Raw genomic sequence first — 20,551 nt, 5'->3', positions numbered from 1 at the left:
TAGTGATTTTGCCAGTAAATTACTGGAGGGAACAAATGTAATGTATTTACCAATGCTGTTATTGAATAGAACTGTTTAGCCAGTAAGACACTGCAGAAGACAATGTGATGTGTTTATTGATATGATAAAAGGATGTAGCTGTTATGGAAAGAAGTGTGAACTTGAGAAACTGAACCAGTTAAAAAGAGTATATTTCACTGATGTTGTGAAATAAGTAAATGTCATTGATGTGAATGAGGAACCAGCTGAACAGTATATTGAAAGCTCATGTTTAGTGTTTTATAGCATTTATTTGTGTGAAATAAATCAGACTCAGACACGTTGTGGAGGAAAGCAGAGACGCATCGTGTCTTCCTTACTCTGCTCTTCACCTGCTTTTACAGGTAACATATTTGTCATCGAGGTCTTCATCCTTGGGACCCGTAACATAGTAACTTCTTCATTGTTATACTTCTATAGTTTTCCCATTTTGTGAGCTGTGGATGTGGAAAGTGTCTCAGTGACACATCCACATGAAAACGGCGTTACCTTCGTTCATTTGCACGTCAAATGAACGAGCTGTTTGGACTTTAACGTCACAGCTGATGCTTCGATACTCGAACTCAAGAGTTCAGCTTCCACTCAGAGGTACAAGTACACACAGCAAAGATAAACGTGTACACAAGGTGGAACCCACAAGTGCACAGCTCCAACCAGAGATGGGCAGTAATCCGATTACTTTTTTCAAGAAACGAGTAAAGTGAGGGATTACTATTGCAAAAAAGGTAATTAGATTACTGTTACTTTCCCGTAAGCACGCTGCGTTACTGCGTTACTAAAACCGCAGCTGTGTGCAGATGAACAATGGATAATCTATCGAGTGTGGAGAGAGTGTGAGCGTGCAGCGTTTAAAGCGTGGAAGCACTGACCTTACTTTGAGTTTGACTCTGTAAAAAGTGACAAAAACATTAGCGTCCGCTGTTCACTGCGTGGGAAGACAACATGCTCACTCACTATGTGTTAATGGGCATGCTTATTTATAACTTTGATAAAATGTCATAAAAATAATTCCATGCCAGCTCACCATTGGTGATCAGGTAGTTTCTGTTCCAGTTCCAGTCCCATAAATCATGAAGCTTGCTGCCAGAAAAGCTTCAAATCTCCTTTGAAAGCTGTTTGTGGTCTTGATTGTGGGAGCTTCAGTTGTCTGACTCCAGCTGCCACACAGTGCTCACTGATATCATTTGCAAAAACCCCAGTGTGACAATATTTATCAGTGAAGCAGAAATCAGGAAGTGACGACTTTTCTTTGAACATTTGCTAAGGCTAAGCTGTGCTTTCTACCACAGTTGGGAATTTCCTGGTTTACAACAAATTATTGTGTCAACACCGCATAAGATTTCAAACTACAGGAAAATCACTGGAGTTATAAGAGGCAGACAACGACACACACACCACATGCATGCTGTTGCTATTTATTGTGGATTAACCTGTCAAGGGCAAGAACAAAAGAATTCTGCCTCAAATACAGGAAATCATAGCTTTCCTGTATTTCCTCCATTGTTGGCATGCTGGTTAGTGCTGTTGCTCCACAGTAAGAAGGTCCTGGGCTAAATTATCCATGAATGTAAACGGCTGTGTGTTTCTATCTGATAGACTGGTGAGCTGTCCAGGGTGTACCCTGCCTGGTAACCTATCACTTCAGGGTTATTTCCCAGCCCTGCTGCAACCAAGATAGAGATAGGAGGATGGTAGTTGTTGTAGACCCATTCAATTTCAATTGAAGGATTAAAATGTTCCAGGAGCTCAACTTACTCCATCTGAACATGTTTCAATCGTGTTTTATGAACACAACATGCAGGTTTACTGAATATGAAAAGGTTGTGTTGATTTAACTCAGTTGTTTAAGTTTCTGCCAAAGCAAAACCTTTGTGTGCAACCAGTGTCCACTATTGAATCAAGTCAATCCAACATGTTTTTGTCAGTGCAAGAAGGAGTTACGGTGCCTGTATTCCTGCACAATATTGTCCCGGGAGGGAGGAAAACTTTCTGGTGAAGTTTTGGTTGATTTTTGGGTTTTGCTTGACACTAGGTTGATTTTATCAGTGAGGTTTGGATTGTTTTCTTTCTCTAAGAGAGAGAAAGATGGTTTTATGCTTGGACATGTTTGCAATGGGCCCCAGTATTTGTTACTTTATTAGTATTTTATTGGTTGCGTTTGTTTGTGCTTTTGTTACAGTGCACTGAGATAAGAACATCTGAGAGGTGTGATCCACCGGTGGTGATATTTTGGTATTTTGTGAGTTCCTGATTTAACAAATCAGCTCTTTAATCCAGACCTGAGAGGTTGAACTTTAAAGCGCTATAAAATATTCTTACTGGAAACAGTGGCAAAGTGTTTTTCTCCATGATTATAATGGGCTTGGGAGAAATTCACTTATATGTGACATTGATCACATGAGAAGTCCTGAGCCTAAAAGGATTGCAGCGAGTCAATCCAGTCCAAAAACAAGGAGCTGTTTTCCTTTAAAATGATGACGTCATCTTGCTGGTGATGGAGGCTCGAATAGGCTGCGCGTGAGACTCCATTATCAGCAATATCTGGTATGAATGTGTGTGGATGTATGCATGTGACTGGACTGTGATGGACTGACGACTAAAAGTTTAACTGACTTGATACTGAGACAAAAACGGTGCCGACTTTAGGATTAGTGAATGTCCACAACAATTCACCCAGCCTGTAGAAGAAGGGTGGAGGTTTTGTCTTGCTTTGTTTGTGCAGGAGCAGAAGAATGACAGAGACTAAAGGGGGAGGCTGTAGCTTCACATGAGTGTGAGCTGCAGACTGAACCCTTTGGTTGCTAATGTTGAGTCACTGATGTTTGCATTAAGAAAATTGTGTTTTAATTAAGGTATCACATTATATTGTTGGGAATGTTAAATGCTAAAGTGAAGAAAAGCTTTGATTTCACTCATGACTGAACATGTCATTATTAACCATAGCAGGCCACTGTAAAGAGTCAATTAACTGTTATAGAGGAAAAAAAGGCCAAAAACTCTGTTAATACCTATGAATAACAGGCAATGATAGACTTGTCACATTCAAAATAGAGATATGTAATAACAAACACTGGTCCGTGTCATTTAGGTTCTCCATTGAAATAGTCAATCATTTAGAAAAGTAGAATATATATATATATGTCTCAACGCTGTTTTTCAATAATATTAAAAACCTAAAAACTATTGTTGTGGAAGATAGAAGTCACTGTGACAGCCCTCTGACTGTGGAGGACGTTTGTAATCCTATTTCTGCACTTAAGGCCAACAAATCTCCCGGCACAGATGGTTTAACTGCAGAGTTTTATGAATCATTTTCTAATCTCCTGGCTCCGTTCTTACTGCAGCTTTTCATAGGAAGTGTAGAGAATAACATCCTCCCTCCTACTCTTGCTCAGGGTCTCATAACACTTATTCCAAAGCCAAACAAAGACTTACTTCTTATTGATAATTGGAGACCCATCTGTCTGCTCAATGATGACTAGGGATGGGTACCGGTGTCCGGTGCCATGATTGCACCGGTTCTGACATAAACGGTAGTAACCAGACCGAAAAGCAGCGCACATTTCGGTGCTTTATTTCGGTGCTTTTTTTCCTGAGCCTTGATACACTTCTAGCCAATCATTTTACGTTTCCGAGGATAGTAGGCGGGGCCAGGTACGTACGTTCTGTTAGAGCAGAGCTACCAATTAGAAATGCCCAAGACGAAGCGGTCAAAAGTCTGGCTGTACTTCACAGCAAAATATGCAAACTCAGCAGCAACAAGTGCTTTAAGCTGATACTGTGATACTGTCAAAGGAGGTAACACCTCAAATCCGATGAAACACCTGGCGACGCATAGCGGGTTTTTTAAAGCCGAGAAATGCACCGTATTTGATGGCAGCAGCAGCCGTTCTTCTCTGTTGTTCGCGTGTAATTTACGTTGAGTAGGCTAACCACGTTATTACATTAATGCATGTAAGGTGAACTAGCAAACATCATCATAGCTACATGCGGCTGTCTTCTTGTTTGATGGCAGATACTCCCTTCACCCTGGCCAAAAAGGCTAAAATGACCAAAGAAAAAGAGGGAAACAGTTAAACATGAGAGGTTTTTGGATAAAGTTTGTATTTTTTCCATTGGTTAAGCACTGCTTCCAGCTAAGAGTGATACCATATATGCCCCATAGCTGCAGAAAAGGCTAACATTGTTATCTTTTTACACAAAACCAGCTGAACATGAGAGGTTTTTGGACCAATTTTGTGTTCTCCATTCTTTAAGCACCGGTTTGAGCACCGTTTGAGCACCGGCACCGTTTCAAAAGTACCGATTTGGCACCGGTATCGGATAAAACCTAAACGATACCCATCCCTAATGATGACTATGAGATTATGGCTTTAGTACTTGCTAACAGAATGAAAGAGTTCTTGGACACAATTATCGATGAGACACAATCAGGCTTTATGAGAAACAGACACCTTTCTAAGAACATGAGACTGGTTTTAGATCTACTTGATTACTCTGATTTGGTATCTGACTATAGCTTCATTCTCTTCCTGGATTTTTAAAAGGCTTTTGATACAATTGAACATCAATTTATTTTCCACTCTTTGGAAAAATTTGGCATTCTTCTGTAAAGCTATCAAAACCTTGTACACGAATGGCAATAGCTCAATTAAAACGATTAAGACTCCATCCCGAGATTTGACCTGTTATACAAGGAATCAGCACAGCTGATAAGGAGCTCATCATCAGCCAGCTAGCTGATGACACCACACTCTTCTTGAAGAATGCAAATCAAATCCGTCCAGCCCTTAGTGTTATTAGTGATTTCTCTGAGGCATCTGCTTTATGTCGAAATCTAAAAAAATGTGAATTACTAGCAATTAAAGGCTGCACTGCAAATGCTCTCTGTAACATTTCTGTTAAACAAGAAGTCACATATCCAGGACTGTTAACATCCAAAGACCAAAAGTCAAGATGCTCGTCAAACTTGTCAAACACTGTTGGGGAATTCTCAATGGTGCTTGGTGCCATACCCTCAGGGACTTTAATGTTATATAAAAACACTGACAGCTCAATATCTGCCTCAGTCACTCTCCCTGATCCAGCTGAGTCAGCAGTGGGAAAAATCTGCTTTTCACAGGAACTTGGTAACAGCAATAAGAGAATACGTAGTTTATTCCAAGAAGATATCATGTCTCTCCCATATATAGAATATCTTACTGGAACCGACATGTTCCAGATATCACCTGGAAGACAGTCTGGATGATCCCATAAATATCTAATTGTGAACAAGGTGAAGGAAATCTCATATAAAATTCTTCATAAATGTGACCCAGCCAGTCACTATATGGTAACATTTAAAAGAGACATAAATACTAATTGAACTTTCTGTGGGGATCATCCAGAAACTGTGGCACATCTCTTTTGGTTCCTCTACACAGAGATTCTGGAAGAATTTAGCAGTTTTGTTATTGTCCATATTTTAAGGGAGTTTTCTTTACGATGGGAAAATGTTTTATTCTTTTTCTTTAAGTTCCCCAGGAAGAATGATAAATGTTTTTTTATAAAAAAATTGTTAATACTTTTAGCTATTTTATATCCATAAATGTAAGTTTATTAATAAAACACCATATTTCTGCCTTTTTATAAGGATATAAATTATAAATACAATCAATTTCAGACTCAACCAACAAAAAGCCTCTCAGAACAATATTTATATTGTAACAGTTGCTATTGTAATGCAGTGTATCACCACATGGCGGCGCCTCCTGTCTCACGACTGGTGTCACCCCCTTTTTGTTCTTCTTCGCACTCCTCCTGTAATGGATGCTCCCGTGTGTACGCGGACTAGTGTGCTCTTTAGTAATGTGTGGTAGAGGTAGCACTTTTATTTTTGATATTGTAAATAAATGAGTACTTTTTGGAAAGTCAGAAGCTGTTTCTCATTCGCTATCCACCTGCACACCTCCGCGGCTGGCTTCATCTCCACTGCACGTTACAACTGGTGCCCGAACTTTTTCCCCTTGGACTTCAGACAATTTTTGCATCCCGCCGAGGATTCTTCTCTTCTAGCACTTGAACTGTCTCGGAAATCCCCCCCAGTTTTGCGGACGCTCGGACGTTTTCTCCAGCCATGGCCGCAGCCTCAGCTCAGGTGGGACCCGACTAATTTCTGGATACCGTGGTGTGCCGCTGCTCCGCTTGGGAGAAAGAAAAAGAGAGAAGCTGACTCCGCGACGCGAATGGACTCCGTGGATTTGTTATTTGTTGTTGGTTTCGTCTTCTAAGGATTAATTCTTCTGTGGAGAGCCTGGACATGAACATTTCTGCTGGCTTTTCATTCCCCTTTCCCTCTGCTGAGACTGACTGTAGCACATGTAAGTGATAGCTTGGCCGACTACAACCGTTGGTGCTGGTCTTCGGCTCAGTATAACGAAACGACTTAAAACTAATCTTGCATTGAGCTCTAGTGTTGCAGATATGCTATTGTAATAACATGGTTCTGATCACTCCAGTCTAATTTCAGTTGTTGGGCGAAATTTTATATGTGTTTTTTCTAAATTTAATCTTGAACGCATTTTTGCAGTTTTGTCTTTCTAGTCTGACCTAAGTGACTCTTTTACTGCTATATCAATAACTGCGCTGTGCCTTGGAGCGGCTTAATTTTTTTGAAATCGCAATGGCACACTGCCCAGACGACTCTGACTCCGACATGGAACTTACCTCGTTACCTATGTGCCAGATAGTTGAAAATGTGACTCCTAGCCTTAGCCAACAAGTGGTGGAGTTAAGAACTGAGGTGAATAAGCTTAGTGATTGTTTACGTGACTCACTGAACATACAGCAGAGTTTACTAAGGCAGTGGGACCAACTCACAACGGGGAACTCTCCCCCTCCTGCAGTCCCACAGTCTCCTGTTTTCCCAATGGCCACATCGACACCTCATGTTCATGTGATGGACAAAACTGAACCCACCAACAGTACCAATCCGTTCCTGCCCAGCAACCCATTTCAACCTACAAATCCTTTCCTCCCATCTCACTCACTTAAACTCAGCAGCACTTCCAGAGTGATTGCGGCAGCTTTACATCACGCAAAGCTGGAGCCTCCTGTGTATGCTGGGGACGGAAAAGTGCAACCTGAGGACTGGTTAAATGCAGTTGGCACATACAAAGCCTCATTGAACCTAACTGATGGGCAATTGCTAAACGAACTGCCACACTTTCTTGCAAAAGAGCCCGGGAAATGGTTCAAGGCACTGAGCTCCCACATCACATCATGGGCTCAATTCTGTCAACTGTTTAAGACAGTTTTTCTGCCCTCCGACAACCAAGAACGCATCCTGAGAGGAATTTTGGATCGTGTTCAGGCTCAGGACGAGCTCCCAACGTTTGTCGCCCACATGTTGAGTGAGTTTGACAAACTGAAGAGCCCCCCACCTGAAAAAGACAGAATTGACCTAATTAGTAAACATGCTCTCGAAAAATACAGAGTTGCCCTGTATGGCGCTAATGTCACTTCTGTAATGGACCTGCTGCTACGTGCTCATGAGCTTCACTCAGTGCTTGGACCACAAAGACCACAGCCTGCTTTATGTAGCAAAGACAACTATAAGCCTGAACCTTACTACTTCAAATGCTCTCAGCCAGGGTTCACTACACGCACCTGCCCAAACTGTAACACCCACAACGAGCCTCGAACACCACTAGGCATGGCCCAGTCCAGCCATTGCCAGCACCTGGCCCCTCTGACCCTGGCCATGAAAAGGTGGAATTAAGCAGCACCACATCCCAGCCACAATACAGGCAGTCGGGAAACTACAGGGGGGGGAGGACATTTCACAGAGGCCAACCTTCCCCCAATTACTAACGGAGCCTCACACGCCCGATTCACTACAGGGTGGACACAGTCTTGGACACTTGGAAGACAATTTTTCACAAGTCCACTGGAATACCCCACTAAGAACGAAAGTGAACTTCAATGCTTCATCTGTGGATGCTACCCTCGACATGGGTGCTTCCCTCTCGGCTGTACGAACAGATCTCATTAAAGTAAATGACTCTTACCCTAGAAACACAAGTGAGTGGAATGGTCCTGCAGTTAACCTCGCCAATAATGCTCCCTGTATCCCTGTTGGTGTTATTTGGCTCAATATTGGATTCATGAACAAGAACTTTTACCAGCGTTTTGCCATAATACCAGATTTGTCCTCTCCTTTCATTCTGGGAATGGATTTTATGGCAAGAGCTTCTGTTTCTATTCACATTCCCACTAGACGAGTCTACATTGAGGACATCCCCTGCCCACTCGCAGACAATGAAGAGGACCTTCAAAATGATTACTCACATTCACCTGGAACACTGATGTCTTTGGACTTGGTTCGCTCCGACTTAACAGCCAAACTGTCTGAAGCAAGTCTCTCAGAGAACAACAAGGATGCTTTACTAAATCTGCTCAGCAAGTTTAGCTCCTTGTTTGATGGTCAACTTGGTCGAACGGCTCTCACTGAGCACGCCATAGAGACTGGCAATGCAACACCTGTCAATCTCCCACCCTATCGCACGTCACCTGCTAAGAAACGTGTGATTGAAGAACAAGTGCAACAAATGTTGAAGGACAACATCTTTGAACCTTCCACAAGCCCTTGGGCAGCTCCTGTAGTCATTGTAAATAGAGCGGCCATGGAACCAAGGTTTTGTGTGGACTTTCGAGGGCTCAACCAAGTTACCCGAAAAGACTCTTATCCCCTGCCTCGTGTAGATGAGTCTTTGGACTTTCTGGCAAGAGGAAAGTTTGTCTCGACATTGGACTTAGCGCGAGGCTATTGGCAGGTTGCTGTAGCAGAGGACTCGAAGCCTAAAACTGCCTTCATCTCTCACTGCGGTCTCTTCCAGTTTCGGGTGCTGCCCTTTGGGCTCTGCAACGCACCTGCAACTTTTCAGAGACTCATGAACTGTGTGCTTGCTGGCCTCATTTACAAAACGTGCGCAGTCTACCTGGATGACATTGTTATCGCCTCACCTACCTTTGAACAGCACTTAGTGGATCTTGAGGAGGTGCTGGGCAGACTCCAGGCTGCTGGCTTGTCATTGAAGCTCAAAAAGTGCCAATTCTGCCTCGATGAATTCACCTTTCTCGGGTACCGCATCACATCATCAGGTGTTAAGCCCGATCCGGACAAAGTAAAGGCGGTTAAGGAGTTTGATACCCCAACCTCAGTGAAACACGTCCGTCAGTTCCTTGGCTTGACTGGCTATTATCGACGCTTCATTCAGAATTATGCCCGCCATGCCGAACCTCTTCACGCCATCACCAGAAAGGACAATGCTTTCCACTGGGACGACAGCTGTCGAAGGGCCATGGACACTTTGAAGGATCATGTCACATCAGCCCCGATCCTGTCATTTCCAGACTTCAACCGTCCCTTTTCCATTCACGCCGATGCATGTGACATTGGTCTTGGGGCAGTGTTGATGCAAAAGGATGACAAGGGTCGTGAGTACGTTGTGGCTTTTGCTAGTCGCTCCCTTCACAAAGCTGAACTCCCCTACTGCACTTCAGAGAATGAGTGACTCGCTGTGATATGGGCTCTGGAACACTTCCGCCCTCGTCAAAACCCAACGGGCCGACTCGCCCGCTGGTCACTTCGTTTGCAGGACTTTGATTTCACAATAGTGCACAAACCTGGTGCACAGAACAAAGTTCCCGACGCACTGTCACGCAACCCTTTGCCTCTGACCTGTGACAGGCCGACTGATCTTTTACCAGATCATGCTGTTATGGGCAGCCTGGACATTCGTACTCTGCCCCCCGTCATTCTGGCTGACCGTTCACAATTCAGACAGCTGCAGTTAGACGATCATGTCACAGGTCCACTCCTCAGAGACATTGAAGCAGACTCTCTGAACAGCTCGGACAATGCCACCTTGTTACAGTATGTTGTGTATGACTCTCTTTTGTATCACAGAGAACCCAAGTCCACATGTGCTTTGCACCCTTTGAAAGAGCTGAAACTGTTTGCCCCTACTTCCATGAGAGGCACCTTGCTGGACTATTACCATGACCACCCCACAGCAGGTCACTTGGGTGTTTCTAAGACATTGGCTAGACTGCGTTTTAGGTTTTTCTGGCCCAAAATGGCAGCTGATGTGAAACGCTATGTGATTTCATGCTCAGTGTGCCAACTCACCAAGCCAAGTCAGAAAAAAGCAGCCGGTCTTATGGTTCCCATTGTCCCCCAGAAACCCTGGGAGTATGTGGGTGTGGATTTTGTTGGGCCACTTCCCCGCACCCCCACTGGTAATGCTTATTTGATCGTGTTTGTTGACTATTTGACTAAATGGGTTGAAGCCAGTGCTGTCAAAGAAGCTACATCTCAGGTAGCAGCTGGTAAATTCGTCACTGACATTTTTGCTAGGCATGGTACACCCACTTACCTCATTTCTGACAGAGGGTCTCCTTTTGTGAGTGAGCTTTTTGAACATGTTGTTTCTGCCTTAGGCTCAGTGCACAGACTCACTACGGCATATCACCCTCAGACAAATGCTACTGAACGCGTCAACCGGACTCTGAAAACTGCAATCCGCGCTTATGTAGGTGATAAGCACACATCATGGGACAAGTTTCTCCCTCAGATTTGCTTTGCTCTGCGCACCGCCCCCCATGACAGTACAGGTATGACTCCTGCCATGATGCTTTATGGTCGTGAGTTAGACACCCCGCTTGACCTTATCACTCAGCCTTCTACAGCAGGTGTTGATGAACCGGGTGTGCCTTACCCTGAGACTCTGAGAGCCTCCCTGCAGGAAGCTCACGACCACGCCAAAGCAGCTTTGGACTATAGCCATGACAGACAAAAACATTACTATGACTTGAGACATCGACATGCCACGTTTCGTGTTGGTGACCTTGTGAGAGTTAAGACGCACCCCAGGTCAGACCCTCAGTCTAACTTTACTGCTAAACTTGTACCACTGTTTCAGGGACCATTGTGTGTATCTCAGAGACTCAGTGATATTAATTACAGGCTCACTTGGGTGGACTCCGGTGTGGATGCAGGTGTTTATCATGTTGTGAACATGCAACCGTTCCATACCTGGGACTCTCTCACTTGCCCCAGAGTTACGTCTGGCTGGAGCAACAAAAGATGGACTAATGATTTTCACACAACCAGGCTTGATCTGAAGTGAAATGTTCTGGTTAAACCTGTTTGACGCTGTCTTGTTGCATTGCTACTTTGAGTCATGAAATGTAGATGTTTCTGTTTGCTCTACTTAATCCAGTTTTATGGCTCTTTCGTGCGTTAAGGTTCATTCTTGGCATTTACTTAGAAAAAAAAAAAAGAACAAAAAAAAAAGTGAAAAAAAACTAAGAAAACTGATTTTCCACTGTACATATTCGTCTTATTTTCACCAATTTCATTTTTAAATGGTCTTTTGCCCTGTGTGTGTGCACCAATCTTAGCTGTAACCTATATGTATAGGGTACTGTTAGGTGTGGTGTGTGCTTTTTCAGCTGTGTACGGCTGAGGACAGCCTTTTTCTCACCGGGGGGGGGGGACTATGTAACAGTTGCTATTGTAATGCAGTGTATCACCACATGGCGGCGCCTCCTGTCTCACGACTGGTGTCACCCCCTTTTTGTTCTTCTTCGCACTCCTCCTGTAATGGATGCTCCCGTGTGTACGCGGACTAGTGTGCTCTTTAGTAATGTGTGGTAGAGGTAGCACTTTTATTTTTGATATTGTAAATAAATGAGTACTTTTTGGAAAGTCAGAAGCTGTTGCTCATTCGCTATCCACCTGCACACCTCCGCGGCTGGCTTCATCTCCACTGCACGTTACAATATGTTGATTTTTTTCGCCTACTCATATCATAATTTTTTTACTCCTGGTTCTGTATGTTCATGTTCTGTTCTTTTGTAAACTTCATCTGTTTGTATGTTGTATACTCATTGTGTTTCAATAAAGTTCGATTTAAAAAAAGGTACGTTCTAAACGAAGCTTCAGACGTCACTGATCACATGACTCTGGCCAAACGAATCAAGCCTCGACACGGTGCTTCTGAAGCAGCGCGTTGATCTTTCTGACACACGCACCGGAGCGTCAGCTTCAAGCGGACCATCACTACGTCTCACATCTAAAGGTGTCAAGGTAACTTTGAACTGAGTTCAGTCAATCTGGAGTTTTTCCAAGTTTTCTGTTGCTCTCTGTGAGAGAAGAGCGTTAAAGGCGGGGCTCTCCAGAGTCCAGCAAAACAGGAAACCACAGCTGGGTGTGTGTAAGTGTGCAAACCAATAGAATGCATTGTGGTGGGGGGGGCATCACGGGCAAGAAAAAAATAAAATAATCGGTCGTACCCATGCTTCCCCGACGTCATGCCAGCGCATATTGGGAAATTCGTAGGCACCAATCGGTTTTCTATCAGCCATTTGCTGGGAGTAAGGGCGCCCTCCGTTTGCGAGGTGCGCCTGCTGCTGGCGGCACAGGGAGGAGAGGGCGGGGCGGCGGGGAGTCTCTGGCTGGCTGGAGCGGCATCTAATAACCAACTCGCAAAACAAAATAAAAACAACACAACAAACAGATATTATGATACAGACTTATAATCTGCACCGATGTTTTTTCTAAATTCTATAACGTGAGCGCGAGAGCCCTCGGTGCGCCTGCGCGCTGCTGAAGTCAAAGTAAACTTTATTGTCATCTCCGCTACAGACAGTCCAGCATATAGAGAGACGAGACGACGAGGCTGCAGTTACAGCGGTGCAAGTAAACAAACAATAAATATAAGAAGAGTAAGAAAATAAATCTACACTTTAGGACTCGGGGTAAAGGATCAATAACAATTTAAATTTATAATTTACAGTTTGATGATTTAAAATCTCACACAACCCGTCAAAAGGGGCGGGGCCGGCTGCTTCCAAGTAGAGCACATTTCATTTATAATGATGTAAATCCAAGCCCATCATGGATTCACGATCTGAATCCTGGGTTGTGTGAAATCCCAGAAATCAACCTTAGACAAAGTGAATCTGTGAACTAAGGTGTAGGTCTGTTAGGTTAATTGTGCTGATCCTCGGGTTGGGGGATTTGTGTTTGTACTGGAGCGCAAAATTCAAACCAATGGAAGATGGACAATAAAAGTTCAAAGCCATCAGGTGCTCAGGTTAGAAAAAAGAGAAAAGATGCAGGTAAGCAGACGTGTAATTTGATAATGGCAGCTCATCCTGAACCAATCAGACTAAACTCCAAACAATACATTATGTTACAGATTTTAATATTAATTAGTCATTGTTACTTGTTGATTTGTCCTTTTCTCATTGTGTGACGAATTATGACGACTGTTTGGTAGCTGTTATTGTCTCTCTCTCTCTCTTCATGTGTGTTTCTCTGGTGAAACAATAGTTTTGTGTTAATGTTAGGGCTGCACGATTTTGCATAAAATGAGAATCACGATTTTTTGGCTTAGAATTGAGATCATGATTCTCTCATAACAATAAATAAACAGCGTTTGTCTAGGGTGTTGATCGTTTTCCTAAATCCCTCGTTTTGCACAGTGTTGATGGAGCCATATCTTTGGTCAGGTGATAAGTGATAGCCTCCGTAATGTCTTTGTGCCTGCGGGAGTTCGACGTGTATATTGATGTTTGGGTGGTTGACCGGGACGGATTTTCTCCTGTCACTTTCTCGTCATCCCTGACGTGCTCTCCGTTGTTTTTTCCCTGCTAATTTTAGCATCACACGGCACAGCTTCTGTATCACGTGGTATAAGGCTCCGCCCTTGTCATCTGTTGAGCAGGAAGAGTGAGCGCTTGTTTTCATGCAGAGTACGTCCCGGATCAAAATGTGAAGTTTTACAAATCACCACTTCTTCTGCGGATGGCGGTACCACACAGTGTGCGTGGACTTCCCCTGCACAGAAGGCAACTACAAATGCTGTGAATGCTAAATAAAAAGAAAAAAATGATCCCTGTTGTCTTCGCTTGATGATTGGTTTGAGTCTTGACAATCCACATTGCTGGCGTTGCATCTTTCAATGCCAGCAATGGCAGGTATCAGTGCTCAAACCTTTTGTGTTTGTTTTCAACAAGTTGCCCACCTCGGGAAACAAACATGTGTTCTTTTATTTGTCAGATGAACATATGAGACACTTTGACTCTTCAGTGCAGTGTGGAGCCTAACAAAGATCTGTTTTGTGTCCCAGCTGATCAGCAGGAGGAGGAGAGTCTGACGGAGCAGCAGAGGAACATTTTCAGCTACTTGGACTCAGCTCAGCCACTACAGAGGAAACAATGAGCTCAACACAGAAGGTGACAGACAGAGCAGGACCTAATGACCAAAGATATTTATCACCATATACATTTGAACATTTGCCATAACGATGTAGCTGACGATAGAATTGACACCAGACAAAATACTTTACAGCTGCACAACTTTATTAAAAACCCATCAATGTATTTTCACTGAAACAAGCAGCTGTTGTTTATGTGCATTAAAGTTATATAAAAATGTAACAGTGCAAATGCAAATTCCTCGCTGACAGTTTAACCAAAAGGCGTTTCCAGTGGAAACTGGCCGACACATCCTGAGCATAACCATGTATAATATCCACTAAACTTCAGAAGAGGTTATACAGTCGTGGCCAAAAGGTTTGAGAATTGCATAAATATTGGAACCTGGAGAAGTTGCTGCTTAAGTTTTCATAATACAGATTTGTACTTTATTTCAAATTGAACCTTTAAAGGGGCATTTCTGGACTTTTAAAGACCAGTATGTTCCTATAGACCAAATATTTAAAGACCAAAAATGTTCTTCTCTCTTCTCTCTCCTTGTTCTCTCTCTATTTTTGAGAGTGTATCATGTAACACTATAGATCAACTTAGCTCAGAATATATAAAGCATATAAACAGTTACAGCAATATGATGCAACAAACACAGCAGCTACTGATCCAAAATACTCAAAGCTTCATAGAACTGAAACCAACATTTATTTTTAGCTCCATTCTGCTGCTGATACAGACTTTAGGTTTCTGAACATTAAACTTGTTGCTGCCTTTCATAGTGTGTAACTTGAAGGCCCTGAGTACTTTCTCCCACACTGAAAACACTGGGCTGATCACATTATTTGAACATTACCTAATAAGACTGATTCAGCACAGACAGTTATGTTAAACTTTCCTAGCAGTCCTTCACAAACAGGGAACAGTCTGTCTATTCTCTCCATCTGTCAGCTGCTGCTGGCTCTTCCTCCTCCTCTTCCTCACACACTGCTGAGTTTGTCCTGGTGGATCATCAGGGCTGCAAAGCCTCACAGATGATGTGCAGCAGTGGCTCCCTCAGTCTGTCCTCACTCTGGACACTTGCAGTCGTCACACATGGAAATCAAATGTGTGATAAGCTGCAGGATTCAAACACAAGTGTAACTTATAAACACATGTTCATACTTTTATTCCACAATCAGAGAGAAAGAAACAGAGAGAGAGTGCAGGACAGACAGACAGGTGACAGTCTCAGGTGTACACACTGCTACACAACAGCAGCAGAGAAGCAGGATTTAGTGTTTGTGTTATTACGAGTGTAAACAAGAAGAGTTCCAGATGGTGCAGTGGACACATGTGTGACTGCTGTGATTAAAGCATCTTTCTTTCAGCTTAACGAGTGAACCGTCAGCTCGTTCAAACACACGTTAAAGTGCGTTTGGCTCGACACCACCGAACAGAGGCAGCAATATAACACAGCTAACATTAACAGTGCAGTGAATCCTGCTTGTGCCGTGATGTTCAGGACTGCAAACCGAGCAGCATCACTGACTTTCAGCTTGTTGTGTTTGTGGATATATGACTGACTTTAATTATCCACAAAATCATCACATTCTCTGTCAGATTAAGGTCGACTATTGAACGGCGTATATTTTAAAGGCTTTAAAACCAAGTTAACGCTGAAAGTACAAACATCACTAATGTCACATAACTCTGCCGACAAGGCGTAGCTATGGCTATGAAATGCTCTTTGTGTATCACTTCTTCATTATGAAAGATGTCATTAATGCACTAGTAATGTCTCATCTGGAGTATTGTTCAATCATTTGGTCAGCAGCTAATAAGACAGATCTTAACAGACTTCAGTTAGTCCAGAATAAGGCGTCCAGATTAGTGTGAAGATGTTCATACTATACTAATATTGATAAAATGCATAATAACCTTTCTTGGCTTCCTGTACAGGCTAAAATATTCTATGGCTTACTTGTAGTTCTAAAGAAAGCAATTCTGTTAAACACACCACATTTATTCTGCTCAGCTGCAGTATCCAGATGAAATACATCATCATATTACACAGTTTTCAACAAACTGCAATTTAGTAAATGCTCGAGTTAAAAGTAACGTTTTGTAAAACTGTTACATTTAGAGCAACTTTTAAGTGGAATAAGTTGCCTTAAAAAATTAGAGAATTATTCAAAACTTCAATGAACACTTAAAAGCCGATTTACAGAGCTTTTACTTGTTGTAAATATTGTAAGACATGATTTGTTTTTGAAATTTGTGTAATGTGCCTCAATGTTATTGATATTCATCATCAACATCATCAACTTTATTTATAAAGCACTTTAAAACAACCACAGCTGACACAAAGTGCTGTACATTGGAACTGTAAAATAAAATTACATGAGATATAAATAAAACACAAATAAAAGAAGAGTGAAATCATTAAATAAATAACTACTTCAATTAAAAAAGAAACTAAGTCTCACTGAGGTTAAAAGCCAAGGAATAAAAGTGGGTTTTAAGGCCCCGCCCCCTCTGAGCTTCCTCCTGGATCTCGGTACCTCCAGGAGCAGCTGGTCAGCTGACCTGAGAGACCGACAGGGTGTGTGGAGATGAAGAAGCTCAGAGAGGTAAGGCGGGGCAAGACTGTGAAGGCATTTAAAAACGAACATAAGAATTTTAAAATGAACTCTAAAAGACACAGGCAGCCAGTGCAGAGAGGCTAGCACGGGGGTTATATGCTCTCTTTTTTGAGTTCCTGTTAGGAGTCGTGCAGCCGCATTTTGAACCAGCTGCAGACGTGAGAGCAATGACTGACTGACCCCCACATAAAGTGAGTTACAGTAGTCCAGGTGGGAAGAAATAAAAGCATGGATCACTGTTTCAAGGTGCTGCCTCGAAAGAAAAGATTTTACTCTTGCCAGTCGCCTTAAATGATAAAAACCGGACTTCACCACTGCTCTGATTTGGTTGTCCAATTTAAAATCACTGTCCAACTTAAAACCAAGGTCAGTAACAACAGATTTAAAATAGACTTCCAGGGATCCTAAAACAACAGGGGAGGACTCACAAGGACCACTGTTTCCAAACACCAACAGCTCTTTTTTCTTTTCATTAAAATTTAAAAAGTTTAGAGCCAACCAAGCTTTAATGTCATCTAGACATGTCAAGAGAGGTTTTATGGAGATGCCATCCTTGTGTTTTAGTGGCAAATAAAGTTGGCAGTCATCGGCATAACAATGAAATGAGATCCCATGCCTTCTAAGGATAGAACCCAGAGGCAATAGATACAGTGAACAGAGAAGTGGCCCTAAAATTGAGCCCTGTGGGACGCCGCATGACAGAGGAGCAGAAGACGAATCGTAACCGAGAAGGCTGACAGAGAAATATTATTATTATTATTATTGATTGCTTATATTTGAACAATTGTGAAACCTCACTGTGGATGTAAGAGTGAAATTATGTGGATATCTTGAATCCACTTTATTGTGTAATATTTTATGTGAGTATTTGACGGAAGACGAGCAACATCTGTTGTGGAAGCTAACGGGGTTCCTTTAGAATAAACAAACATAGGATTTATTATCACTGAATAATTCTGTATAAATCTATACAAATTATAGAAATATGTAATAGGAAACAACAAAATAATCTAAATTATAAAATAATGTGTGTGTGTGTGTGTGTGTGTGTGTGTGTGTGTGTGTGTGTGTGTGTGTGTGTGTGTGTGGGGCATGATTTTAGTGTTTGAACAGTCATGAGTTATCTTTAACAGCAGGTTGGATGTAATGTGGTAGAACTACCAGCAGGTGGGGATAAGAGACCTTTAAGGTGTTTGGTGCCACGCTCCACCTTCAGGTTTAAAACTAGTGTTAATGGAGTTTGAAGGTTGAGTTTGTTCCACGACTGCATTTCACTCACTGCCTCTGTTTGTATCTCTGTCACTGCAGGACCAACATGGAGCCAGAAGTCAGCGCTCTCAGGAGGCCGACAAACCTCACAGAAGAAAGGGAGAGAAAAAACACAACTGTGACGAGTGTGGGAAGGCTTTTACTGAGAAGGCTAAACTAAAACGGCATCAGGTCATCCACACTGGAGAGAGACCGTTCAGCTGTGACTTGTGTGGGAAGTCTTTTTCGTTGAAGGGTTACCTAAAAACACACCAACTCATCCACAGTGGAGTTAAAGCGTACAGCTGTGATCAGTGTGGCAGAGCTTTTACTCACAGTAGCCACTTACAGAGTCATCTAGTTACCCACTCTGGAATTAAGCCATACAGCTGTGATCAGTGTGGCAGAGCTTTTACTCACAGTAGCAGCTTACAGAAGCATCTAGTTACCCACTCTGGAATTAAAGCATACAGCTGTGACATCTGTGGAAAAACTTTCAGCCGGAGAGGGAGCCGAAATACACACCTACGCATTCACACCAGACATGATGTGTACTGCTGTGAACAGTGTGGCAAATACTTTACAACAGATGCACAGTTACAACAACACATGTTTACCCACACTGAGGAGAGACCTTATCAATGTGACCTGTGTGAGAAGACTTTTAAATCTCCACATGACCTGAGACAACACCAACAGATCCACACCAGAAAGAGACTCTACAAGTGCAGCTACTGTGAGGTATGTATTTATATTGTTATCTTGTCATTTTAGCCTGACTGTTTGGAACAACTCTGCTCATTAAACTGTGTTAGCATGTTAGCAATTCTACTGCCTGGAAAAGCAGCTCTGAGTGATTATTCAGATTTTCCTTTCAGTTATGATTTTAGTATTACTGTAGTATTATGGTGGTAGTATTGTAGTTATTGCAGCCCAGTAAACTGAGTGTGTTAACTGAAACAGTCAAATGTAGTTGGACGTCTGCAGAGATGCTCTTTATTTCAGGCGACGTTCAGGATACAAATGTTGAAGGACTGACTTGCACTGTCTTTGTGTCTTTGTTTAGAAGCAGAGCGACACAGATGGATCCAGTTCTCAACCCTGTCATCACTGTGGTGGTGGGAAAGACTTTCATTGTGACCTCTGTGGAAAAACTTTCAGTTGGCAAGCTGCCCTTAAAACACATCAACGTAGACACACTGGAGACAAACTGAAATACTGCAAAGAATGTGGGAGAAGCTTCACCACATCAAGTGATTTAAAACAACATGAACTGATTCACAGTGGGGTTAAAAAGCACCTCTGTGATCAGTGTGGGTCATCCTTCACCACTGAAGGTCAGCTTAAAACACACAAACTAGTCCACACAGGAGAGAAACCACACAAGTGCAGACACTGTGAGAGAAGCTTCTCACATTCAGGTAATCGTAACATTCATGAACGTGCACACATGGAAGGAAACTACAGCTGTGACCAGTGTGACAAGAGCTTCAGGAATCTCAGATCATACTCTGCACACAAACGATCCCACGTTACTAATAAACTGTTTCACTGTTACCAATGTGCCCAAACATTCACCTCATTGTCTGCTCTGTGCAAACATCAGCGCGATCACTCAGGGCTGAAATCACTCCCATCACTGGATCACAGTGAATCTGAAGACACAGAAAGATCCTCTGGTTTCTGTGTCGGACTGGGGCAGGGATAGCTCAGTAGGTAAAGTGGTCGCCCCATGATCGGAAGGTCGGCGGTTCGAATCCACTTAACGGCTACCCTGAGGTACCCCTGAGCAAGGTACCGTCCCTACACACTGCTCCCCGGGCGCCTGCTTAGTGGGCTGCCCACTGCTTCACTGAGTGAATGGGTCAAATGCAGAGAAAAACAAGTAATTTCCCCATGGGGATCAATAAAGTATCCATTATTATTATTATTATTATTATTAAAAAGCTTGAGATCAGGCTCCACAGAGTTCAGATAGAATCTCCTGTAAAAATCTGATGAGGCAGCTGTGAATCAAACTCTTCCCCTAGTTCCATTTTAAGCTTTCAAAACTGTCCTACTGTAGAGTTCATGTCAAGTGGTTAGATTTCTTTTCATCAGTTGGTTGAAAACTGTTTCCTATTATAAAGTTTTTGTTTTAATGTATTTTGATCCACATAAATGTTTTCTTGTTCAGGTTCTTTATGTTATTGAATCTTGGAAATGTTAAATAAAAAATTCAAATGTTAAATATCTTCACTGATGGTATAAATAAACTGTCCTTTCAGCTTTAGCTCCTAATTTATTCATTATTTATGGATGTAGCACAGCAGCCGTCTCTTGATTAACACATGGAGGGCTCGGGATCTGATGGTGTCGTCTCCCTAATTTGCCCACTCAGTAAA

The 20,551-nt window shown here is 42.6% G+C and overlaps 2 protein-coding genes across 3 annotated transcripts in view; one reads left to right on the top strand and one right to left on the bottom strand.

The window, feature by feature from the left end:
- Positions 1-20,551, bottom strand: part of LOC309702393 (NACHT, LRR and PYD domains-containing protein 3-like) — a 200,764-nt gene that overhangs the window by 130,719 nt on the left and 49,494 nt on the right. The gene's annotated exons all lie outside the window — the stretch shown is intronic.
- LOC309702309 (uncharacterized protein) lies at positions 325-20,397 on the top strand. 2 transcript variants are annotated; one of them, XM_082526945.1, is made up of 4 exons: positions 325-383; positions 14,220-14,325; positions 18,228-18,908; positions 19,234-20,397. In XM_082526945.1, the coding sequence occupies exons 2-4, from the start codon at positions 14,308-14,310 to the stop codon at positions 19,873-19,875; spliced, it is 1,341 nt and encodes a 446-aa protein (XP_082383071.1). In that variant the 5' UTR covers positions 325-383; positions 14,220-14,307; the 3' UTR covers positions 19,876-20,397. The 2 variants fall into 2 exon arrangements, with proteins under 2 accessions (XP_082383071.1, XP_082383070.1); XM_082526944.1 differs by lacking the exon at positions 325-383 and adding an exon at positions 12,077-12,172.

This window comes from Aulonocara stuartgranti, assembly GCF_965226115.1.
Source record: "Aulonocara stuartgranti genome assembly, chromosome: 3".
NCBI lineage: Eukaryota > Metazoa > Chordata > Actinopteri > Cichliformes > Cichlidae > Aulonocara > Aulonocara stuartgranti.
The sequence above is the reverse complement of the archived record's forward strand: the minus strand, read 5'-3'. Positions and strand labels throughout refer to the sequence as shown.

Excerpts from the sequence above, each read along its gene's own strand:
- LOC309702309 (XM_082526945.1), top strand. Across the intron at positions 18,909-19,233 it reads ACAAGTGCAGCTACTGTGAG|AAGCAGAGCGACACAGATGG; the intron begins GTATGTATTTAT and ends GTCTTTGTTTAG.